At 40.5% G+C, this 26,665-nt stretch overlaps 1 protein-coding gene across 1 annotated transcript in view; it reads left to right on the plus strand.

Annotated features, from left to right (window-relative positions):
* The first annotated feature begins 458 nt into the window (after positions 1–458).
* The window catches only part of LOC106546315 (macrophage mannose receptor 1), a 64,668-nt gene continuing 38,461 nt past the window's right edge, over positions 459–26,665 (plus strand). The window contains exons 1-15 of the mRNA XM_087714361.1: positions 459–843; positions 1,194–1,367; positions 2,786–2,950; positions 3,954–4,067; positions 4,524–4,667; positions 5,889–6,071; positions 7,534–7,691; positions 8,893–9,006; positions 9,509–9,624; positions 10,856–11,004; positions 11,111–11,310; positions 16,594–16,715; positions 17,327–17,402; positions 25,549–25,687; positions 26,598–26,633. Coding sequence (XP_087570487.1) covers positions 459–843; positions 1,194–1,367; positions 2,786–2,950; positions 3,954–4,067; positions 4,524–4,667; positions 5,889–6,071; positions 7,534–7,691; positions 8,893–9,006; positions 9,509–9,624; positions 10,856–11,004; positions 11,111–11,310; positions 16,594–16,715; positions 17,327–17,402; positions 25,549–25,687; positions 26,598–26,633 — 2,275 coding nt within the window. The remainder of the gene's footprint in view (positions 844–1,193; positions 1,368–2,785; positions 2,951–3,953; positions 4,068–4,523; positions 4,668–5,888; positions 6,072–7,533; positions 7,692–8,892; positions 9,007–9,508; positions 9,625–10,855; positions 11,005–11,110; positions 11,311–16,593; positions 16,716–17,326; positions 17,403–25,548; positions 25,688–26,597; positions 26,634–26,665) is intronic.

Consider the following 26,665-nt stretch of genomic DNA (forward strand, 5'->3'; position numbering starts at 1 on the left):
TTACTGATTGCTTTTAAATAATCTTTCAGAAGTTAACATCATAAAGTATTTTATATATTTTAGAAATATTTTATCTACATCTATTTTACTAAAATAAATAATATAAAGTGCTAAATTTAAATATTATCTTTCTATCTATCTATCTATCTATCTATCTATCTATCTATCTATCTATCTATCTATCTAGATAGATATAGATATAGATATAGATATAGATATAGATATAGATATAGATATAGATATAGATATAGATATAGATATAGATATAGATATAGATATAGATATAGATATAGATATAGATATAGATATAGATATAGATATAGATATAGATATAGATATAGATATAGATATAGATATACATACATACATACATGCATACATACATACATACATACATGTGCAGTGTTTATTATTACTATTATTATTTGGTTAATTTTATAGACAATGACACTTTTATGATGTACAATGAAAATCTTGATCGTTGCCTAAAACTTCAAGAATCTCGTTCCTTCACCTTCGACATCTGCAACAAGTTTAATGAATGGCAAAATTTTAAGTGGGTATCCGATCATCAGTTATTGAATATGGCAGTGAAGTTATGCCTGAGTGTACCTTCAAAATCAAACATGGTTCCAGTTACACTGTCACGGTGCAACAAAACCACTGAATTACAGAAATGGGAATGCAGAAATGACACTCTATTTGCCCTTGTAAATCAAGAACTGTTTTTAAATCCTGCTAATGGACGTGAGAATGGGGTTATACTATCCAAAAAACCCTCCACAAAAAGTGTTTGGAAGATCTATGGAACAAAGAAGAGCTTGTGTGCCCAGAAATATGAAGGTAAATATAAGAATATTAATCATTCTTGTTGAATTTGCTTAGCTGAATTCTTTTTTCTCTCTCTTTGAATTTCTTTTTCTGAATATTGGAATAAATTTGATAGCAAAGTCATATTATTACCTTTAACATAGTAGAGTTGTTGTCTTTTACGTTATCTGAGAAAAAATGGCATGTATTCTAAGATATAAATTCTGAAAATTTTTCCCTTATTGAAGTAGTCATGGTTACATGTATTGTACACAAATAATACACATTCCTCAGAACTAAATCCTGAGATATTTTTGAATAAGATTTCTACTCTCAATTCAGTACTTCTCAATCTAACATGGATATGTTTGATATTTTTATAGCTCTATTCACTATAGAAGGCAATTCCTTGGGAGCACCTTGTGTGTTTCCTTTTAAGTATATGAATAAATGGCATGCTAAATGCATAGTTGATGATGATGAACACAAACGGTTTTGGTGTGGAACAACTCCAGATGTGGACAAAGACTCTTTAACTGGATATTGCCCAATAAAAGGTAAAGTGTTATTTGGTAAAGTATTATTTTATTTATTTCATTTGTATGCCGCCCTTTCCCCCCGAAGGGGACTCAGGGCGGCTCACAGCTCAAAACCAGGGAAGGGGGGATACAAACAATTTGACAACAACACAAAACAATACATAATTTAAAAGCGCAACAATCATACCATTCGAGATAGGGGGACGGTTCTTTAGCCCCAGGCCTGTCGGAACAGCCAGGTTTTAAGGGCTTTGCGGAAGGCCTGGAGGGTGGTGAGGGTGCGAATCTCCACGGGGAGTTCGTTCCAGAGGGTCAGAGCAGCCACAGAGAAGGCTCTCCTCCGGGTAGTCGCCAGTCGACACTGGCCAGCGGATGGAATTCGGAGGAGGCCTAGTCTGTGGGATCTAATCGGTCTGGTGGAGCTAATTGGCAGCAGGCGGTCTCTCAAGTACCCAGGTCCAATACCATGAAGTAAATGAAATAAATACCATTATTTATTTCTATCATACCTTTATTATTTTTACAAACAACACAAGGTAGCTTCCTCTTTCTACTTTTTCTACAACAACAGGTTTATTGGGCTGAAAAAAGTAACTGGCCCAAAGTCACTCTGCTGGTTTTCATGGCTAAGGTGGGATTTTAACTGACAATCTCTTCTTTCTAACCTGATGTTTTAAGCACTACACCAAACTGGCTCTCATGCAAGAGTACATGCATATCTATGTTTAAAAAGAAGCCTTTTAGAATAGACTGTTTCACCCCGTGCACATAGAAAAAGCTTTTTATCTTTCCCAGGGAATCATAACTTAATGACAGCATTTCTACATCAGCATTAGTTTACAGAAGTCTCTGTCATCAGAATCACTTTGCCTTGAGTTTATTTATAAAAATGCTCCAAAATAACTTTGAATAGCAGTAAATTGAGAAACATGTGTTGAATTAATATCAACTGGAATCTTTCTAAATTAACAAAATGTATGAAATTAGTTAATCATTTTTAAATGTATTATCTTTTGTGTGTTTGGTTTTGCCCTTTTTATTTAAGAGAATCTTTCCTGAAAAAATAAACTGTCAATAGACTTATTTTCAAGGCCAAGATCCATCTAGCCTCGTTGCAGCCAGTTCCTCCAAACTTTTCTGCTCTGTGTGTGTGCCCGCGCGCGCGCACACACACACACACATACACACACACAACAATGTATAATATATACATATTACAATTAAGCAATTACTCTGCTGCATTTAATTATTCTTTTAGAATTGTGGCACGAAACTTGATCAAATCATGATTATCACTGATAATGATATGTTGACATTTCTCCTTATGCCAGTTTCTTGTTTCAATCCACTCAGAGTTTTCCAATTCCATAACAACAATTTCCAATACAGCACTACAACTATACAATCATATAACTCTATTTTTATGACATTTACAGATGAAAAAGATAACTTTTTCTGGGTCAAAAATCACTGGACAGGAGATTTCTACCAGATCAATTCCCTTTCAGCTCTAACATGGGATCAAGCAAGAAAAAGTTGTTGGCAACAAAATTCAGAATTATTAAGCATCAATGAACTATATGAACAAGCATATTTGACAGGTATCACATAACAAAACATTTCTTAAAAGGCTCCTAAAGGCATTCCTGATAATATTTTGTCAATTGTAGCAAGCAATTTTAAAAACTTCATATAAGAACTGTTATTTTTACTCCAGAGAAATTATCTTCTCAAAAATATTTGATGCTTTGAAAACAGTTTCAACAATCTTGAATAATCCACTTCCAAGGACCAAATTTTTTGACATCAACTAAATTTTGATTCCAAAGTTTAAATTTTATCTGATTGATTTGCCATTTATTTTAAATATTAATAGAAGAATGTATCTGTAGCTCAGGTCGAACTGTTGAGTTTTTGGTGCTCTTTGAGTTGTTTGCTTATAGATGTTTCATTACCTAACTAGTATGATGTTTGCTCCCTGTTTATCATAGTAACTTGCCTTACCAGTGTAGGTAGGTATGTGGTTTTCTCCTTAATAATTAGCAATAGCAATAGCAGTTAGATTTATATACCGCTTCATAGGGCTTTCAGCCCTCTCTAAGCGGTTTACAGAGTCAGCATATTGCCCCCAACAATCCGGGTCCTCATTTTACCCACCTCGGAAGGATGGAAGGCTGAGTCAATCTTGAGCCGGTGAGATTAGAACAGCTGAACTGCAGATAACAGTCAGCTGAAGTGGCTGCAGTATTGCACCCTAACCACTGTGCCACCTCGGCTCTAATTCCTGGATTAGGGTGTTGTTTTCTATTTAATTGTTTGGTGTTAATCTCTACTTATCTTGGTGTTGGTGCCTGAAGAGGATATATTCTTATTTTTGTTTTGTTTTGTTTCATTTCCTTCTTAACTTTTTAATTGAATGGTGTGTAAATGTGGTTTATCTCTATGTGTCTATTGGTAGTTAATTATCTTGAGTACCAAACTTCCAAGAGTTCCCTGGATGATACTTCTAGTTCGGATTAAAATGCACTGTATCTGTCTGTCCATTTTTTCTTCAGCCTCACAGGTACAGAATTGTTCATTATGTGAATTTTCTTTCTCAAATAGGATTAGCAAATAACTTTGATGCCAACTATTGGATAGGCTTGAATAATCCAGATTTTGACAATGGATGGCAGTGGAGTGATCACCAACCTTTAAGATATTTAAACTGGGCTTCAGGTGAGTAAATATGTACAATTATAAAGCCACTAATATTTTATAAAGAGAAGTGTAAAGATTTAAGATTATATTAATGTGTGAGATGGCTCCATTCCTCACTGATGTGCCACCTAACTCCTGTCAATTCATTACAGCTGAGGTGGAAGTTGTGCCTTATCTAGAAAAATTGTTCAGCCTCATATACAGACTTGATCTGGCTGGCCCCTTTGATCTGATCAAAAGGGTCACTGACTGAAGGTAGGCCGCCTCTACAATTCAGTTCATTGAAAGAGAATACGATTTTGGCTGACTGTCTGGAAATGCACACATTGGAGCTTTGTTGAATGAAACATACTTTCAAGCTCTACACTGCTCTAACACTTAATTGGAAAACAATTTAATTTGTTTACAGATAAAAATGTTATCCTCTTGGACATCAAATAGTGATAGGATAATTTGGTTCACTGTCTCTTACAGGTAGCCCTTCTCCAGAAACAGGAAAAAACTGTGGATTATTGCAGAGTGGTAATGGCAAATGGGCAAATAATCTGTGTGAACAGAAATGTGGATACATTTGTAAAAGAATGAACTCTTCAGTACAGGCATCTGGACCTTCTTCAGGTAGATTTAAACTAGAAATTAAGTTAATTGAATAAATATTCTTTCACTGATATAAATGGCATTCATGACCCAGATTACATTTTTGCATTCTTTTTCTAATGAGGGTTTTGGTCCCAGAGTAATCTATCTAGAGCATGGGTCCCCATTCCTTGGGCTTCAGGCCACCTCTGAGACATGGCCTATTCGAAATGGGGCCATGTAAACTGCTGACTGTAGAGTGGGGACACGTACAACTCATGAGTGAAGGGCCAGTGGGGATTATTGTGGGTGTGCACTGACCTGCCTCTCACACAAAACAAGCTTTATGCATGTGTGCTGACCTATCACTTGTATAAGGGCTTTTTTCTTATCATTGTTCTGATTATCCAAGATTCAGAGGGAATAAAAAAAAGTATTTAGCATCAGTTTTATTTCAGAAATTTTAAATATGAAATGTAGCATGCACCTTAGATGAGTTAAATCCTGATGATTTGCAGAACTAAATGCATAGGAAAGATTTTAAACTACAGATCCCCATCTTATGACAAATTACTTAACAATAATTCAAAATTAAGACTGACCCAGAAGCCAGGGTGATATAAAATATCTCTAGCCATCATAAAATATATCTCATCCCTCATCTGCATTCCTGAGTTCATATAACTACATTTCAAGGACTTGGCAACTAGCTTACTTTTAGGACCAGTTGCTATGTCCTGCAATCATAAACAATGATTTGTGCCATAATAGCAAAATCTGGCCTAACCATGGTCGTAAATCAGTGACTACCTCTACTAATTATATATACATTTCTCTACTCACTGGTGTAGTTTTAGGTTTTCTGCCAAATTTATTTTCAAAAAAGTTTATTCACTGTAAATTTCTATGATTTGAGATGAAAGTTTTGAAGGAAAGCAACAGTCTGGTTAAAAAATAGTAATGCCAATTAGCATGCACTGCAAAAATATATATATAGAGAGAGAGAGAGCATAAAAAGTATCTGCCTGATCCATGAAAAACTAACTTCAAAAATCAGATTGGATTACAATAAATCTTGATGACACTTCTAGCAAATATCCTCATGACAATGGACAAATTACTGTCATTATTAATATGAATTGTCTGATTTGCTTCTACTAAATTCTATTTATTGAATTAGTTTCATCATAATTCAAGATCAAGATATTATCTCTACCTCCACTCCCAGTTCTTGATGGTGTACATATATTGATTTTTTTTTAGATGATCTTAAACCAATTAAATGTCCAGATGGCTGGGTTGGATATGGAAAGCACTGTTACCGTCTGAATAGAGATCGCAAAACATGGAAAGATGCCTCAGACTCCTGCCAAAAGGATGGCGGACATTTACTAAGTATACATGATATTGAGGAATACAGCTTTGTTTTTTCTCAGCTTGGCTATGGTAAGTATATTTAGAAGGCTTATTTCCTGTTTCATATACATTGTGGGTACTTGGAGGTCAGAAAAAACATATTGATTCCCCCAATTGGAAACAAGGTGGCTGTCAAAGAGAAGGGTGCAGTGTGCGCCACCTAGGCTTGTCCAACAGCCAAAGAAGTGAGAAGGCCACGTGGCACGCGATCCCTTCTCTTTGACCGCTGCCTGGTTAAAAAGCCATCCCCACTTAAAAGTACCTGGCAGTGGCGTTTTTCCCTGGGGGGTTCTGTGGAACATCTCAATACCAATGCCACCACATCTGCCCTTTTCAGGCCCTCTTTGGCAGGTCCTCTTCAGAAGGACGAGGCTCCCCTGGTCCCCCTTGCGTTCCTTGTCTTTCCACTCCTGCGGATTGGCTCTGGAGTCCTCACTGGTTGTGCAGAGCTTCGTCAGCTCCCTGCCATTGGTCCTGCAATTCGGGCCAGCAGCTTTGTTCCCACTCTCTCCCCGCCCAGTTCCTCTTATTATGCACTTTCTGAAAGGTAGCTGCTAGTGGCCCAAAAGACAGCCATGGCCCCACACTATGGAAAACATAGGCACACAAATACCACACACAAATATAGCCCCAGAGACTCTGAGGGAAGCCTCTGAACAAACTCGGGTGAGTGAGAAAAAGTTCCTGCCATTATGAAGGCTCCGGGATGAGGGACAGAATCTTTGCTGTCTGCCAGAGGCAATGGGGCAGCCGGGTCCCACCCTCAGAGGGAGAAAGGGCCAGTTGGGAGAGGGGTTTTGGTCCTGTGCTCTCATCACACTTGAACTAAATGACATCTTGTCCAATCTGGCACCCTCCAAGGCATGGTCAGTCCACCGTCCCATGATACGCAGTTGGTAGAGCTGGTCACGATGCTACTTTTTCTTTCTTTTTTAATCCCAGCTTTATTCCTGAAGCTCAAGGTGGCATAAATCATCATTTTCATTTTCTTCCCAGTCCTAGACCAACAATTTAAAAATTTCTTATTGGGAAGGCACCATCTGGGTCACCTGAGGATGAGGGACCCAGAAACCCCGCTGCCTCTGGTGGACGTGGCTTTAATGTCCCAAGGTGAAGATTCCATCCCTCATCCCGGAGCCTTCGTAATGGCAGGAACTTGTTCTCACTTGCCCGGGCTTGTGCGAGAGTCTCTGGGGCTGTAATTGTGCAGGGTGCACACGTGCCTATGTTTTCCATGGTGTGGGGGCGTTGCCGTCTTTGGGCCACCAGCAGCTAGCTACCTTTCAGGAAGCACATAAAAAGAGAAACTGGGCGGGGAGCATACATCCATACATGCATACATCCATAGCAGATTAGTACATCCTGCTGCATACATCCAGATTATATCCTGAGCAACATAGCATAGTTCTATAGGCTGGAGGATTATCTACAACCTCTGGACTTCATTCATTACATTTGAGAAGAAATTAATAAAATGGATTTATCTTTTTAGAATCAACAGATAATTTGTGGATAGGCCTAAATGACCAGAAGACTTTTTCATATTTTGAGTGGAGTGATGGTACTACAGTGAGATTCATCAAATGGCAGAAAGGAGAACCCACACTTATAAGCAATGTGCAGGAAGACTGTGTCATCATGACTGGGAAGGTAACAATAAGAACCCTTAATTGTCTGGGGGATATTTTTTTCCTCTTCAGTTCTCTCCTGGATAAAATTCGTGTCTAGAAATTTATCTGATACAATATATTATTCCATAACATAATTTATTCTACAGATCAATGTTTTTAAAACTTTTTTCCTTTCCACAATCTTTTCCACATTTAAAAATTATGGAGAACTCCTAAAGAACTTTCGCTGGTATGAGTTACTGACTTTTACAATATTATAAATTACATTTCCTGCTGCTACCATGTTTCACAATTGTGGATGGGCTTTAATATTGTATTATTTTTCAGTGTGGGCTGGCAGAAAATTATGACTCTGTGAGTCTTTACGTTTTAAGAAATACTATAATATTCCCATTTTGACAGCTTTTAAAAGAAAGGTTAGAGGCTTTTTTATTTGGTTAGTGGGTTAATGTAAAGTCTGATTGTTCTACAATAATATATCTGACACTTCTATCTTAATACTTCAAATAATCATAGATGTATATATTCTGGAACTCATCTCAGCATAATTTTAAATACGTTGGTCTTGTATTGCTTTTAATTGTTTGTTAGGTTGCTGTTACTACTGAGCTAAGTTTATTAATTTGATTTGTAAGGACATCACTTAATACTTTGGAGGCATAAGGAAGATACTAATAAATCGATTAATTGTGTAAAGTAAGCAGGGTTAGTCACACTGATGAACATTGTCCTGGGGGGAAATCTTGATCCCCAAATAAAGCCTATTGTTGGCTTCCTCTATATATAATTAGAAAAGGCTCTGAGGGCTACTGAACAGAGGTGGGTTCCTACCAGTTCGGACTGGTTCAGTCGAGTAGGTAGTAACTATTGGTATTAAGGGTCGAGTAGGTAGTAACTATCAGTTATAGTGGCAGCACCATAGGCCTCACCATCTTGGTTTTTTGCTTCTGTGCATGTGCAGAAGCATTTTTTTACTTTTGTGCATGCGTGCGCGAAGCGCTTCCCAGAGCGAGCTGGCAGAAGAAACCGGAACCCACCCCTGCTACTGAACAAATATTCAAGATTTTAGACAACTGCAACTTTTAACAAACATTGTGCAGTAGTCCAGTTCGTAAAAAACCCAAAAATAATATAAATCATAACAAAAATAGGAAAAATAGGAAAGGGGAAAAAATAATGGATTCCTTTTCAGTGAGTTTTGTTCATGTTTCCATCCTCAGAATGGATACATGGCGGATTATTTCTGTGAAGAGGAATTAGGATACATCTGTAAAAAAGAACCTTCAGAATTTCTTTCTGGAACAGATGAAGTTGCTGATCCAAAGTGCCAGAAAGTAAGCCTAATATTTTGTAACTCTTGATCTTGGTCTATTCATTTTCATATGAAATTTTGGAGATATCAACCAGAAAGCTAGTATTGCCTTGAGATTAACATTCCCTGCCACTCCTAACATTGGTGTTGACTCTTAGCAACCATAGATAGATTTTCCTCTGCAAAACTATAAGAAGACCAGTTATTCATCTTTATACATTGTAGTAAAAAAGGAAAAAAAACCTACCTGAAGTAATGGCTGAGCTGAAAAAAATACAGCATCTTTTCTATTCTTGGTTCAAAAGGTAGAAAAGTGAGATTTTAACTCTGATAGTAGGTTCAAAGTGTAGAATAGTGAGATTATCATACAAAATATAAACATTAAAAAATTAAAAATTACATTTTCATCAAGATAATTTAGTTAATCCAAGAATCTTTGGATTCAGGCAGGATAAAAATGTGAAGAATAAACCAATAAATCCAGATAATATTGTTCTGTATGTGTATGTTTGCTATGTCAACAGGGCTGGAAAAGGTATGGTTTCTATTGTTACCTAATTGGAGGGACATCTGGAACATTTTCAGAAGCAAAGACATCTTGTGAATCTAAACAAGGATTTCTGATCTCTGTGGAGAATAGGTAAAATATAGTGAAAGGAACAAAATGTCTTTACAGTATCCTAAATAGGAATGATATGTTAGTAAATAGTACAGATATAATTTATAAATAAATAAACATTATTTAGTTGAGTTACGTGGTTAATTTTTCTTTTGATAAGGCTGTGTGATCAAAAACGTATGGGGACCACAGATGGGTTGCTTCCGGTTTAGCGTGGATCTGGCAAACTCTTTTGGCAGCGAACGGTTCTGTCCCCCTTCAGGACACTTCTGTGCATGCGCAGAAGCATTGAGCAAGAGCATGTGGGAGTGTGCCTGAAACGATAGTAAAAATATTGGCAACCCACTGATGGGGACCACTACTATAGTGATTCACAAGTTCAGCAACCCTAAGATATGTAGACTTCAACTCCCAGAAGAGTCCTGGCTCTCGTCTCTTCTCTTTCCTTGATCCACTAAACTGGGGAATTCTGGGAGTTGCAGTCCACAATCTTAAAACTGCCAAAGGTTGGGAGAATGTTATGATATAACTGCAACTAGCAATTAGCTGGTCAGTCTAAGTCTACAGAGCTGTCACAGGTGACTTTTCTAGTTGTAGCAAAGATTCGGCAGGCCCTACATTGGCCATACTGGGATAGTTTGCCCCAGGCACCATTTATTAAGAGAACTCAGCAAAATGGAGACCTGCCTTCTAGAGGACACTGCACTGTAATCTGTAAGAAAGATTCAGTTGCTGCCCTTAGCAATTAGTTATGGAAACATACTCTTTAGCTCTGATCAGGAGTTATAAAAGATTTTAAACCTCCAGATCTGACAGGATGATGGTGTAAATTATAATTTTATCTCACCTTTTTAAAATATACAAATGTACTGAATCCTCCTGCCTCCTATTTTCCCCACAGCAATCCTTTGAAGTGGATTGACTAGTGAAAGTATAAATTGGCTCTATGATTAATACTCTGCAGAATCTGAATCTTAAGAGCCAAGGTGGCGCAGTGGTTAAAAAAAGCAGCACTGCAGGCTACTGCTAGATCAGCAGGTCAGCGGTTCAAATCTCACCGGCTCAGGGTTGACTCAGCCTTCCATCCTTCCGAGGTGGGTAAAATGAGGACCCAGATTGTTGGGGGCAATATGCTGACTCTCTGTAAACCGCTTAGAGAGGCCTGAAAGGCCTATGAAGCGGTATATAAGTCTACTGCTATTGAAAATTGACAAATTAGAGACTATCCTGACTTGAATTATTTTTACCACAGATTTGAGCAAGCCTTCCTGACTACACAAATTGGACATCGTCCTGAAAAATATTTTTGGATTGGCCTTTCAGATGTAGTGAATCCGGGGACTTTCAACTGGACCAATGGAGATCCCATTCGGTTCACTCACTGGAATGCAAAAATGCCTGGTATGGAATCTGTCACAGCAAATACATCCTGGCCAGAAAACTTTTATCATATTTAGCTTGTCTATGCAGATGCATTAAATCTGACTCCGGTCTTCCATTCTGCCAGGCCCAAATCCTGGCTGTGTTGCCATGAGAACGGGAGATGCTGCTGGACTGTGGGATGTTGTCAATTGTGAGGAGACGGCCACGTTCCTTTGCAAACAATTGGCTGAAGGGATGACACCTCCTCCAATCCCAGAACCAACACCCCCTCCCCCATGTCCTGAAGGATGGACTGCAAGTCTAACAAGGAATGTCTGCTTCAAGGTAGGTCAGCCATTTGCTTGCTCAACCAAGTGAGGCCAGATAAGAGGCAGACAGGGGCTGGCATCAAAGTTTGCTCTCCATCCCCTTCCAGAGGGAATTTGGTGCCCTTCAGCTATGATTAATCTTCCTCTGAAAAGCCAATACAGTGATTGGAAGAACAAGAAAGACATCATAGAGAATGCTGGAAACTGATCATGTTCCAGTTTCCAGCACTCTGGAATACGACTTGTAACAAATGTAAAAAATAATTTTAAAAGTTTTTTTTCATCTTGTAAGGTCAAGGAATCAATCAGCCCACTAATGAGAGAAGATAGCAAGGAAATGATGAGTGTATGTAGAAAGCAGACTTGCTTAATTCATTCTTTGCATCGGTTTTCACACAAAAAGGGGAAAAATAGCAGAATCTATCAAAAACAGAATCTTAAACAACAGAATAGTAATACAAATTCAAATAGAGAAGAAAATTGTAAGAGAACACCTGTCCACTCTAGATGACTTCAAATCACCAATACCAGATAGATTAATCTCAGAATTCTGAAGGAGCTGGCAGATGTGATCTTGGAACCATTGAACCATATCTTTCAAAGATCCTGGAGGACTGGAAAAGAGCTGATATGGTTTCCATCTTCAAAAAAGGAAGAAGGTAGATCCAGAAAACTACAGACCAATCAGCCTGACATTAATACCTGGGAAGATCCTGGAAAAGATAATTGAGCAAAGACTCTACAAATACCTGAGAAGCAAGCAAAGTTATTACCAGAAGCCAATATGGTTTCTGTCTTGCTATCAAAAACAGATCATGCTAAACAAATCTTATTTTATTCTTTAACAAAGTAACTATATTTGTGAACCAGAGAAATGTAGTGGACATAGTATACTTGGATTTCAGTAAGACATTTGACAAAATAGATCACAACCTACTTAGTAAGGTAGAAAAATCCATCACTACCAGATGGATTCATACTGGCTGACAAACTTCATTCAATGTGTAGTTCTTAATGGAACTACACCTGCATGAAAAGAAGGAAGCAGTGGAATATCCTGGGGATTTTTCTTAGGTCCAGTACTCTTCATTGTCTTCATAAACAATTTAGATGAAGGGATAGAAGGGGAATTCATCAAATTTGCAGATGACACCAAGCTGTCAGAAATAGACAATACTCCAAAAGATAGGCTTAAGGTCCAAAAGGATCTTGACAGACTTGAACACATCTAACAAAATGAATTCAATGTAGATAAAAGTAAGATTTTACAGTTAAAAATGAAAAACCAAATATACAGGTACCTGCTCATAGAAGTAAATGTGAGAAGGATCCTAGAGTCCTAGTGGATAATTATTTAAATATGAGCAATGTGCTGCAGCAGCCTAAAACACCATGGCAATCCTAGGCTACATTAATAGAGGGTAGACGCAATATCATATAAAGTATTCAGCTTTGTAATGCCTTGGTAAAACCATACTTGCCTTTTGCATCCACTTTTGGTTGCCACAATGTAAAAAAGAGGTTGAGAGTCTGAAAAGAGAAGAGCAATAAAAATGATTAGGGGACTGGAGTTTAAAACATGAAGAATTGTTGCAGCCATTGGGTATTTCTCAGAGGTGGATTCCGGCCAGAAATTTGCTGTACTTTTGTGTACCCGTTCCATGGTGGCATGGCCATGCCCCTGTACTTGTACAGTCCCCTAGCCTGTCCCCATTTGCAAAGCGCTTCTCAAAAGAAGGAAGCGAGGATGGAGTTTCTTCACAGGACCCGAGTCAAGAGTGGCATTGAAGCCCTCTCTGAAATAGCTGGAAAAGGTACACGTGGGTTGGAAGGTGAGGAGGAATTCAAACTTCATCTTCCTGGTGCAGTGTAGGGCTTTGGGTAAAGGCTGGAGAAAAGGGCCCTGGCTCGCTCATGCTGTCTCCCTCCCTTGTGTAGTTTGATACAACCTGCAGTCAGTGAAGCTGGACGCTGGTGAGGGCTATCTTTTTGCATAGCTTTATCCGTGTGTGTGTGTGTGTGTGTGTGTGTGTGTGTGTGTGTGTGTAAACAGATGGGGGCCTGGGGAGGAAGTCATTCCCCCTCCTCCAACAACTGGATAAAGCTATGCAAAAATCCAGCCCAGCTTCACTGACCATAGGTTTAAAAAGGCAACGTGGCTCCATCTGCAATAAAAGTCCACCTACAATAAAAATAGACTGGGGAGGGAGAGCACGAGCGACCACTGAGGAGACCACAGGAGGAGGGAAGCCAGGCAAAGGGGCATGCTGTAGCACACACACTTTCCCCCAGCTCCGTTTTTTTTCAGAAGGCTCCTTTCTGCTCCCCTCTGGCTTCTCTGTCTCTCCTCTCACTCCAGTCTGCCAGCAGGAGGTGAGTGGGTGGGTTTTATTGTGTTCCAGGCATTTCCCACCCAGAAATGTATTTGAGAGAGTGAGAGAGGAAAGGGGGTAGGAGAGCTATATCCAATCCAACTTCTGTTTGTGTGCGTACCTTTGTTTGAGAGAGGGAGAGGGAGGGAGGGATGGGGGAAGGACAGGAAGGGAGAAAGAAAAAGAAAGAAGGAAACTTCTTTCGCAAAGGAGAAAAACAAATGCTGTCTTTAAATCGGAACTGAGCATGTCTGGCTGTGGAATTCTGGGAGTTAAAGTCCACAAGTCTTAATGTTTATGACTTTAAATTTAAGCTTTAAATTGAAATCTGCTGGGAACAATAAATTGCTTATATGGTTTATAGTTTTATGTTTTTGAAGTTTTGAGGTTTGTGCAATATGGGTGTTGTGTTTATAAAAGGATTTGGATGATTCCCTGCTTGTGAATGGAGTCAAACTTTCTCTAGGGTCATTATCTCATTATCTCTATCTGGTAGGAATGTGGAATGAGCCTCAGTCAGGGTTTTTTGTTAGCAGAAAGAAAGAAAAACAGCACAGCAATTTAGGGCTAGAAGGTTAGTCGGAGGTCATCTAGTCCAACCCCTTGCTGCAACAGGAAACCTTACATTGTAAGATCCCTCTAACAGAGAGGAAAATTGCCAGAAAGGAGAAGGAGTTTACTAGGGCAAGGCTGCCATGCAGAAAACGTTAGAGATAGTCCTTGCTTATGACTACAATTAAGACCAAAATTTTGGTTGCTGAGCAAGAGCGTTGTTAAATGAGCTTCACCACATTTTACCCAATCCATGACATCTCCTGGTAAATGACATCAAGTTGGCCATGCCCATCAAGTCACATGACTGCCAAGCCACTCCCACCCAGTCAGGTGATCGCCAAAGCCACTCCCATCTGGTCACATGACTGCTGAGCTACTCCCACAAAACAGGCCACATCTACAGAATAGGTTCTAAAAAATTTTTAAACCCACCACTGGTATTTCTAATCTAGTGAAAATGAGGAGTGAGGTGACATGATAGCAATATTTGAAGAGCTGACACAAAGAGTTGCCAATACTTTCCAAAGTAGCAAAAGGCAAGACAAGAAGCAATGGACGGAAACTAATCAAGGAGAGAAGCAATCTAGAAGTAAGGAAAAACTTAATTAACCAGTGGAATAGGTTGTCTTCAGAAGTTGTGGGTGCTCCACAAATAGCTACCCAATCTCTTTTAAGAAGAGATTGGGTAGCCATTTGTCCAAAATAGTATAGAATCTTCTGCTTGTGTAGGAGGTTGGATTAGAAGACTTCCAAAGTCCCTTCCAACTGTTATTCTTTTGCAGCCAGCATATCTTTAACCCTCTCTCTGAACTCTTCATTCATTTTCTTTCTGGGCCCCAAGAAATTCTGCTCTAAGCAATTCAAACAAGATGACAACTATTATCGTTGAACTAACATAAGACAGATATGGCTCTAATAGAATGGTTAGAAGTTGGCACTTTTCATGCAGTTGTCTTTGATTCATCCAAGAAGCAGTCCTGCTTCATACATTTTAAACTCTTCACAATTGCATTTGCATAGATTTGTTATAACGCAGCTTTTTTATTCCATTCTTTCATGTCTGATTCTTGAAACTGCCTGGACAATCTCTGCAGTCTTTGGGCAATTTTTTTTTTAAAATGGCTTGCCATTGCCTGCTTTCTATGGCTGAGAGGGAGTGACAGGCCCAAAGTTTCCCAGCTGGTTTTTTGCCTAAGGCAAGACCAAGACTCAATGCCTCCTTCTTTCTAACCTGATACCTTAACTTCGTGATGGTGAACCTATGGCACGCATGCCACAGGTGGCACATGAGCCATTTGTTAGGGCACCCGAGGCATTGCCCTGTCAACTCCAGCTCGCATATGCAGGCTGGCCAGACTTCAGTCTTCTTTTTCAGCTGTTTTTTGCCCTCCGGAGGCTTCCCTGAAGCTTCCAGAGGGTGAAAAACAACCCAATGCACAAACCGGAAGATTGGGAACGGATTTCTGGTTTGCCCATAGGGGTGTTTTTTTTGTCCTCTGGAGCCTTCAGGAGGCCTCCCTGAAGCCTCTGGAGTGGGAAAATCAGCCCTAGAAGCAACCCAGAAGTGACTTCCAGTTTGCCCTTGGGCTGTTTTCGCCCTCTGGAGACTTTAGGGAAGGATTAGGGTTGTGCGCATAGCATCATGGGTGTGGCACACCCGAGCACAACCTTCCTGCACTTCCCCCGCTTTTGGCACATGATGGGAAAAAGGTTAGTCATCACTGCCACAACTACTATCATGCTATCTGATTCTCTTTTAGATTAGTTTGAAAGTGACCTATAGGAATTGCCTTGAATTTTAACTGAATTGTAATAAAGGAAGGAAGAGCTTTGACATAATATGCTTAAGGAGTAGTCATAGGTAAATAGCTTAATTAGGTAGTCAGTTGGCCTGACTATCTGATCTTCAATCATATAGCTTTGTTAATCAAAAATTGATTTAGGGCAGGGTTTCCAACAGTGGTCAATACCCATCCCCAAATGATGATGGGCTATCCATGGGGTTGGTAAATGTTTGGTAGTCAAAAGGAGTTCAAGAATAAAGTTGTCATCATCACCATCATTCTCATCCTCGTCTATGGGGAAGGGAGAAATATCCTGGCCTTTTCTCAGAAAAACAAGCAGATGTTCCTATACATATAATTTACAAAGCTCTAGTTATGGCAGCAGGAAAAAAATATCCTTTAACTTCTCTCATTTTCTTTTAACATCAACGGGGTTAGAAAGATTAATTCAAATACTGGTGAAAAGTGAAAGTAGCAAATATGAAAGTTGGAGGGTTATTTGAAATGATTATTAAATAATAGCTATAAGGGGAAACAAACAACCTAGTTAATAGTAATTTGTAGTAAGATATATTTATACCCATTTAGGCTTATATAAAGAAGAAAGCTGAAAGAAAATCTTGGTATGAGGCATATGACTTTTGTAAATCAATTGGAGGAGACCTGGGTTATTTTAATAGTAAGACAGAGGAACGCTTATTAAACCAATTGTGAGTATAATAAACTGCTTATTTCTTAGATTTCAAAGCAGAAACACTCCTGGCAAAGGGTTTATTGGAGGACTGAATTCATTATCACAGAATATATAACTAGTGTAAATTTCAAAAACCTACATCTATTCATTTGAAAGTATTCTGCATGTAGTTAAGTTTTCTTTCAGAGATTTCTGCTTAGAATCGTAGATCCAATACTTCATTTTACGTCAATAACCCATTGGATAAGACATCACCATTTATATATTTAAAAAGTCCTCCAGTGCTTACAATAGTAATACTCATGAATGATCATAAATGTAGATTCAGTCATAATCATTATCATCATTGTCATCATCATCTCAATAAGGTAACTAGGCTTGTACATGACTACTTAAATAAATTCCATTGTAGTCATCAGAACCTATTCCCACTTGAGTAGTTTTCATATTGCAGTCATAGTGGCATATGCCATATTTAAGAGTATATTTCTGGGGATTATTGATTTGTGAATATGCTTATGTTCTGTATATGAAAAAGAAAACAAAAAAAGAAAATTGCAGCATTGTATTTAAACAAGACACATGCATGAAATGTATTTAACGTATTTGCTAATTATTACATTTTAGATCAGAACCAGAAGGCTGGAATGATTTAAGCGCAAATTTAAACGGTGCAAATTTAACTTGGATTGATGGAACTTTGGTAAGTAAATGATCAACATGCATGCCTTATAACACAATATTAAGTAAAATTGCTGGTATTTTTAATACTTAATGACATTATCAATATTTTTGTAGTGAAGTTTCATAGATATATAATAATATTTAACTGTTAAACTAAGTTAAACCAACTATTTAAAATCTTAATATAATATGATGTTGATATTTGATTTGATTCAGTTTATTTTGACAATTTCTATGGATTTACTTCAGACTGCTATTGAAAAAAAATGATTTCATTGTTCTTATAAAAGCCAACAAGTTACATGAAATCTTTCATTTCACATCCTACTAATTTTTCCTTTATCTATTTTTACTGAAAGAATGTCCAGCTAGAAAAGTTGAGTTGTTCTTTTCCTAAGTAATTACTAGTGTTTAGAAGCTTAACCTAGGGCTAGAACTTTGAATCCAATGTGACATGTATTTTTATGGTCATAAAGCTGCAATTAGGGGATGATAAGGTGGAATATCTATAATGCAATTTATGTGTTATGTTTGTGAATACCACTGTTACTGCTATTGGTCCCATTGGAGCTATTTGATACTGATGATGGTATTGCCAGATGAAGAAGATGGTTTTTCATAATATCTGAAGAGCAACAAAATCAGAGGGCATCATGGTTGACCAAGTATTATCATGATCAGAGTGGGTTTCAATTTTTTTTACTATCGGTTCTGTGGGCATGGCTTGTTTGGTGGGCATAGCTTGTTGGTCATGTGATGGTAGATGTGGCTGGTTACGTGACTGGGTGAGCATGGCTGAATGGTCAAGTGGCTGATTGGTCATGTGTGGGTGGGTGTAGCTGGTTAGTCATGTGACTGGGTGCGCATGGCCAACTTGACATCACTTATGTCAAGGGGTTCCTTGCCTGGCCTCTCCTTGCTTCAAAAAGGCCTCAATGAGATATAATTTCTCTGTCTATTTATTTACTACTTCTGAACATCCAAAATATACTATTTAATCCTATATATATATGCCGTATGTGTACATACATATTACATAGTATAGAATGTGTATAGGCACAAAAAGATAAATTATCTAGTATATATACTTTATGTGTATGTACACGCAGACACACACACACACACACACACACACACATCTCTTCTAAAATTATACACATTCAACCAAACTGCATTTGGAAAAACACACCCAGAGTCCACTTTCTCCCACACATTTAACTATAACTTCGGTGTATTAGAACATTAAACATGCCTTCGGATGTTTTTCCCTGGCCTGCACATGACTGTTAGAGTCAGGACATGTCATGAGTTGAATAAAATGTGGTGAAACTCATTTAACAATGCTGTTGCTTAGCAACCAAAATGTTGAGCTCAATTATGGTCATAAGTCAATCACTGTCTCTGCCTTCCTCTGCTTGGCAGCCTTCTCCTAGTAAACTCCTCCTCCTTTCTGGCAATTTTCCTCTCTGTTAGAGGCATCAAAATAATCCAGACAATATAAGGTTTCCTACTGGAGCAGGGGGCTGGACTAGATAGCCTCCAAAGTCCCTTCTAACCTAAGGTGACCAGATTTTCAGATTGGTAAAGAGGGACACCTTTGACTGGGGGGGGGGGGGCTTGATTAAAAATTTTATACGGAGCAACAAAAATTTTCATACAACGCAAAAATAGTATTTTAATATTTTTTTTATTTCAACATAACTACAATTTACAAATATAAATTGTAACTATTGGCAAACATCAAAATTTTGATCACGTGACCATGAGAATGCTGCAATGGTTGCTAAGTGTGAAAATGGTCACTAAGTGTGAAAAATTGTCATTAGTCACTTTTTTCAATGCCATTGTAACTTTGATCACTAATCCCATTATACCACCTTTCTTGCCACAGTTCTTAAGTGAATAACTGCAGTTGATAAGTTAGTAACATAAGTGAATCTGGTTTCCCCATTTGACTTTGTCAAAAGGTCACTAAAAGCAATTACATGACCCCAGGACCCTGAAACCATCATAAATACGAATCTGTTGCCAAACATCAAAATTTTGATCGCGTGACCATGAGGATGCTGCAACAGTCGCTAAGTGTGAAAATGGTTGCTAAGTGTGAAAAATGGTCATCAGTCACTTTTTTCAATGCCATTGTAACTTTGGTCACTAAACAGCCATGTTCCTGACTTAACAACCACCATGATTCACTTAATGTGGCCATAAAAGGTCGCAAAATGAGGCAAAAATCATTTAACAAACGTCTCCCTTAGCAACAGAAATTGGGGGATCAATCCTGGTCATAAGTCGAGGATTACCGGTAGCCAATTGCAAAAGGCAACTTTACTTGGAACAGGTGAGATTGTGCCTGGATCCCTTTCATGCCAACATCCCATCCTGTCCATGGAGAGAACTCCACAGGCCCCCAATCCCTTCTCAACCTCCAGCTGACTCTGGCATCCGCCATAACCACACATGCCCCTCAAAGGCAAAACTCAGGAGGCTGAATTCTACAAGGGGAGGAGTAAAGGGGGGATTTGAGGGGCAGCCCAAAGCACCATCTGTCTAAATTTGCATCAGGCAGGCAGTAACATTTTCATAGACCATGATCAGAGGAGCAGCTGATCCTATGGAGAGACTCCTCCTGCATTCAGTCCCAGGCCTACAAGTGGAAGTACCCCTTCCTTCCTTCCTCCTTTCACCTTCCTTCCTTCCTTCCCTCCCTCCCTCTTTCTTCCTTCTAGCCTTCCTTCCTTTCCATTCTTTCTCCTTCCTTCCTTCCTCTTGCCTATCTACCTTCTATCTTTCTGCTCTTTAGTTCTCTCTTCCTCCTTCCTTCCTCTTTCCATCCTTTCACCAAAAATCAGGATGTTTTATTAGCATCAGCATCATTCTGCTGAAAATGCCAGATTCTGTGGTACTTCTGGATGAGATTTACAAAATTACAGATACATGAGGAACCATTATATAATTTCACTTGGCAAAACTCTGATTAAAATAATAGCAACAAAATGTAAGGTTTTTTAATTTTAAAACTCTAGCAAAACATAGATTTATTTCCAGTTTAGTTAATTAATGTCATTATAAAAAGGAATGCAATTGATTAAATAAAAATGACTTTTTCTTTTATTAAGAATACTTATTCTACATTAAACTAGAAAATATTTCATAGGCCCCTCAACAAGTTTGTTACAAGTTTTTAGGAATGCATGCATTCTTGAAACTGATACCATGTAATGTTAAAAAGCAGATGGCTAACTAAGTACACTAAAAACCATGTTTCATTATTTGCTACTTGAGGCCAATAGCAATGATGAAGAAATTTCTGTCATCCTCAGTGACAATATTTTTAGGGCCAAGAAATAAAACTCTGTATATTGGATCTGTTGAATGGAGAAAGGCCTGTCCCCCCCCCAAATGAGACACCTTCCACGATAATAGGAGAGGAGAGCCTGGAGACAGCAATCACAAGGCAGATAGCAGCTAAGAGAACAGGTGCGGGGGTTGGGAGAAGGCATGGGACAGGCTCCCAGCAGCGGCTGCTTGGATTTGCCATTTGAGAGAGAGAGGGGGAGGGAGGGAGGGGGAGAACGCGAGTGTGTGTATCCCTCCTTCCTTCAGCCCAACACTCTCGCTGGCATTCTGGCCAGATGAGAGTGATTGCAGAGGGTCTAGGGCAGTGAGTCATTCAATGGGAAACTTGCATCTTGGAAGGAATGACCTGGCTTGGCTCCCGCTTTCAACAATCGAACGGAGAAGCGAAAAGGCAGGAGAGATGAAGCGGGAGCCAAGCCGGGTCATTGCTTCCAAGAGGCAAGTTTCCCATTGAATGACTCGCTGCCCTAGACCCTCTGTAGTCCCTCTCCCAAGGCGAGTCAGCTGCAGTGCAGCGGGCGGCGATCCCACCACCATCCGCTCGCGGCTGTTCCCACCCGGATGCCCAAAGCCTCTCAACCTGCCCCAGGCGAGTCAGCTGCAGTGCAGCGGGCGGCGATCTCACCACCATCCGCTCCCGGCTCGTCTTCCCGCCCGGACAGCCAAAGCCTCCCAGCCCGCCCGGGGCGAGTCAGCTGCAGTGCAGCGGGCGGCGATCCCACCACCATCCGCTCGCGGCTGTTCCCACCCGGATGCCCAAAGCCTCTCAGCCTGCCCCGGGCAAGTCAGCTGTAGTGCAGCGGACGGCGATCCCACCACCATCTGCCCGCTCACTCGTTACGCTACCCCGCCCGTCACTTACTCTGGGTGAGTTCGGAGAAGCGGCGGCCCCTGGAGTCAGGAGAGCCAGGACAGGCTGGGAAGCGGACGGAGCCGGAAGGGATCCCGCAGAGGAGTCTCCGGCCGCTGCGCTCGCCTCGTCCACTGACCCCTGAAGTTCGTGAGGGATGCTTTGGCGGAGAGGCACCACTTCCAGACCCCACCGAGGGCCACACACACAGGTGGCTCTTTTCGGAGAGGCGGAGGCTTTCCTATGGCTTGTTTGGAAGTGGGGCTGGAAAGGCGAGCTCGCTCCCCCGCCTATCCACCCCTCACTCGCTACGCTACCCCGCCCATGTGAGCGGCAGCAGAGTGATCAAAGAAGGCGCCAAAATTAAAAAGCAGGATCTTTTGGGAACGGCCCAGGACACAGGAAAAATTATGACAAACATGCCTGTCCCGCCAAATGCAGGACATCTGGTCACCCTATTCTAATCCTGCTAGTCTATGATTCTGTAAGGATCTTCTGCTGGGGCAGGGGTTTGGATTAGATGACCTCCAAGATCCCTTCCAGCCCAGAAACAGCTGTGCTATTTCAAAGCATCTTCTGAACCCACCTCTAATGCCAGGGTTTGTGGTCCTTCCTTCCTCTACTTTTTCTCTCTCTCTCCCTTCCTTCCTATCTCCCTTCATGCATCTATCTATCCATCCATCCATGCAACTATGTGTCATTCACTTTCCCCTCCCACTTTCTCCTTCCTTCCTTCCTTCCTTCCTTCCTTCCTTCCTTCCTTCCTTCCATATTCCATACAGCTCTGAACCCTTAAGGCAAACCAAATACAAGTGGTCCCCACTTAATAGCTGATTGCTTAGTAAGTGTTCTAATTTACGACTAACCTTTCCTGAGCTACTTTTCCTGTTTTGGAGTTCTGACAGCCATGCACACACACGCACGCACACACACACACACACACACACAAACACACACACACACACATTTATGACCAGTTACAACATCCTACAAAGTCATATGACTGATTTTTTCTATATTTTTTGCCAGTTTCAAACACTTTCTTCTGATTTCTGGTTAAAAATGCCCCTTTGGGAAAATGGACTTGTTTAGCAATCATGGTGTTCACTTAATGACCACAAGGTTCACTTAATGACCACAAGGTTCACTTAAACAGGTCTCTTTCCTGAAGTGCAATGGAGGGGAAACAAAAGCACCAAACAGTGCACATCCCCCCAGAGTAGCTGCTGCTCGGTTTGCCCTGAGAGATCGCCTTTTTTTCTACCCTCACCTCATTTTTTTAAACTTTAGGGGCAGCGTATACAGGCAAAGTCCAAGAGGTACACATTTTTACCCCCTGTTGCATATCTTGGCACCCCGAAATGTTCCTCTCTGCCCCCTTTTCCAGCCAAAACACATGCCGGCAGTCTAAAACCTTGGGGCTCCTGAAGTGGCGTCGGCGGGTCTCCCTGATGATAGGCAGTCAGTTGCAGCACTGCCTCCTCCAGCCCAGGGACAGTCTCCTCCAGCTGAGCGCCCTTGCAAATGGGCTGCTCCAGGAGCCCCGAGGCCTCACAACTGACCATCTCCTATATTCTGGGTGCAACCTCTTTCAGCCGAGCACCATACGCAGATGGGCTGCTCTCTGAGCTCCAAGACCTCCAGTTGCGCCCAGGCTGGAGGAGGCAGTCAGTTGCGAGCCCTTGGAGCTCCCAAAGTTGCCCATGTGTGGAGGGCGTTCGGCTGGAGGAGTCTGCGCCCGGGCTGGAAAAGACGGTGCCACAACTGACTGACCGTCACCAGGGAGACACGCTGGTGCTGCCAGATGTTTCCCGGCCCAGGTGAGTCATGCTTGGGCGGGTGGGGGCATTGTGAGGCTTTGGACCAGGAGTGAGTGAGCATGGCCACCTCACTGAGAGAAGTGCTTGCCTCTGTTGGGTCCATTGCCTCCAAAGAGGTCCTGGGCTGGGGATTCTGGGTGGGACTGCCTGAAAGGCTGTTTCCTTCCTCCCCTCTGATCAGCCTCCTGCATCTGTCTCATGGCATGCAAGTGGGCCCATCTGGTTTGCTTCTCAGCCCCCACAGACCCCCTAGGTAAGCAGGTGACCACCGGGAGTGTGGAAGCACTGAGCGGGGGCAGAAAGCTGCTGCCATCTTCGCACATGCAAGTCCAAGGCATGCACATGCGCAAAGATGGCAGTGATGACAGTTCTTTATTCTTGCCGGCCGACTGGAGATGAAAAGTGCTTTATTCATTCATGCTGGTAATCTGGAGGGCAGGGGGAACTGGCCACTGCCTCCTAGCTTAGGAGCCAGCTGGGGGCGAGCCAGGAAGGGGCAATGGCAATGGTGGAGTCTGGTACTCAGGGAGGACAAGGTTAGCAGGCTCCCAGCCATGCCCTGTGTTGCCTCTGCTGGCTCAGGGGAGTGGATTCAACTGCATGCCAGATGAGCTGAGGCTGCAGAGAGCCTACCCTGCATGTTGCAGAGGGGGGGCAGCCTTTGCCTGCCATTTACGGGTGCCCAGCTTAGTGGGCTGCCCCCATGCCTATCGTGGCTATGGGAGACACTGGCCAGCACAGAGGCACAAGTAAAGGCTGTCTCCCCCCCCCCTCTGCAACATGCGGGAGCTTTTCACACTTCCTTGGCTCATCTGGGCTGCAGCTGATCCAGCTGCACTGAGCTGGCAGATGGAAGTATAGTAGCTTGCTGGGCTGCAACAGCAACGGCTTCAGGAGATGCTGGCCAGTGGGAGGGGGGGCTAGGCTAGCATGAATGCTGCTTGTCTGTGTGTATGAAGTAGGAGGCAGTTGTGTGATTGCACATGACAAAGGTGAGGCAGGGCAAGTATCTGAGTATACCGGTTCAGGGGCATGGCCAGCCAGCCAACATTATCGGTTCAATGACCCACACCCAATTACCACTACTGGTTCTCCCCAACTGATCTGAACCAGGAGCAATCCACCTGATGTCTGAGATCTTGGAGAATAGGCTGAATACCTCCAAAGCAATTGTTGAGTAAAAGAGATATAGAGAGACCAAGAAGATAAATGGAAACTTATCATTATGGTGGTGACCCAGAAAGAGGACCAATGCAAGGAAGTTGGATCCACTTTGAGAAGGAAGGAGTGAACTGCACAAACATCATTTCTAAGTACTGGATTACACTTATCTTGTTGCTTTCCCCTGCTAACAGAAAAACCTGTATCAGTATGCAAGTTAAAAGACAAGTGACAGGGAGGTAAAGAGGATTCAGTGAAGGAGTGTGTGAAGGATGCATTCTTGGGTGATGACAGATGCCACATGCCTTGAGGAAGTGTGTTCTATTCTTTCAGAAGTATAGCTTGATCCAAAAATATTACAAAATTATTAATGTATCTGCAACATTTCTGGCTACAGTATAAAGTGTTCTGGAATAAATAAATTACATGGAACTATTTTAATATAGCTTTAGGTCTATGAGTGGAAATGAGATACATTAGTCATATTTAGAGTTGATTTTTGGTAAGACCATTATGGGGAGTTGCAATCCTGTTGATTTCTAAGCGGCTTTTAATAACCATCAACCATTGCATCTTTCTGGATCATATCCAAAGACTGAGAATAAGGAACACTCTATTGCCATCCAGGAGGATGTATTGGAATTAGGATTCTTGTAGGGTCTGATATTCTTCTCACTTTTATTTAGCATCTAGCTGAAACTGGTTGAGAATGTAACCTAATGGCAAAGAGTTAAGTATCACCAGTGAGAGATACACAACTTTACATCTCAGCCACTGAAAGGTTATTGATTTGAGCTTCCACTCCTTCAATTTCAATACTCAAAACCACATTGGCAGAACTTTGCTAACAGCCCATCAAACATGCAGACACAAATTGTTAAAAGGTCATTATGATACACTTGGTTTTTCCTACATGTTAAAACTGATGGCTTTTAGAAAGTAGATTTGTAAATCCATTTTATTTTTTATTATAGGTATACACATATGTACCATTTCATTGGATTTCAGAAAATGAATATGATGAAAGATGCAAAATAATATGGGGAGAAACTGGATCCTGGTCACCGTTTCCATGTCATGGGTTATTGAATTGGATTTGTCAAATTACAAGAGGTAGTATTCTTTGCATTCTCAAGTAATTTATTAGTATATTTCTCAACTGTAAAACTTCTTTAAGACTCTCAAATTCCTCACCCAAAATAAAGACACACCATCATATGAACTGTAAAACTTCATATGAAGTTCTCTTTTTACAATACAATACAATACAATACAATACAATACAATACAATACAATACAATACAATACAATACAATACAATACAATACAATACAATACAATACAATACAATACAATACAATAGCAGAGTTGGATGGGGCCTTGGAGGTCTTCTAGTCCAACCCCCTGCCTAGGCAGGAAACCGTTTCAGAAAAATGGCTATCCAACATCTTCTTAAAGACTTCCAGTGTTCTTTTGGGGGAGGAATCTGAGAGTTGAAAATACAATTCCCTTTTAAGTCTACAGATTTTAAATTTCTATTTACTGTATGACTAATTAAATAACATGGTACAATTTCAAATATAAATATCTGCATAAATTTACACCAAAGAAGACATTATTGATGCCAACAGGTTTTTTTTTTCCATAATGATAATCACAACCATCTTCTAAATAATTCATGAAACTTGTATGCTGCCTTGGGGCTCACAACAATCAAACAGAGATTTGAATAAAAGAGTAAGGATAAAATATGGCAAGGACAATGGAATGAGGATTTTTTTTTGCCAAAGACTGAATAAAGAGCCAGGTCTTCATGGATCTCTTAAGCAATAAGTGGTGGCCATTTGCAGGTTAGAGGAACCGGGATCCAGTTTTCTTTGGTTTTATTTACTTATAAATATAGAAATACATTAAACCAATACAACAGTTCAGTTTTTGAAAATTGCCTTTTGCAACATGAAGAATTCTGATAAGGTTAGGCTTGGATTCCTTATAATTAAAATATTTAATTTTGCACTGCAGGTACACCCTTGAATCCAGAAACAAGCGACAACTTCGGTATGTTGAACAATTTAATGTCAAAAATATTG

The sequence above is a fragment of the Thamnophis sirtalis genome, unplaced genomic scaffold (genome assembly GCF_051295495.1).
Source record: "Thamnophis sirtalis isolate CommonGarterSnake01/CBP01778 unplaced genomic scaffold, rThaSir2_p1.2 scaffold_4, whole genome shotgun sequence".
NCBI lineage: Eukaryota > Metazoa > Chordata > Lepidosauria > Squamata > Natricidae > Thamnophis > Thamnophis sirtalis.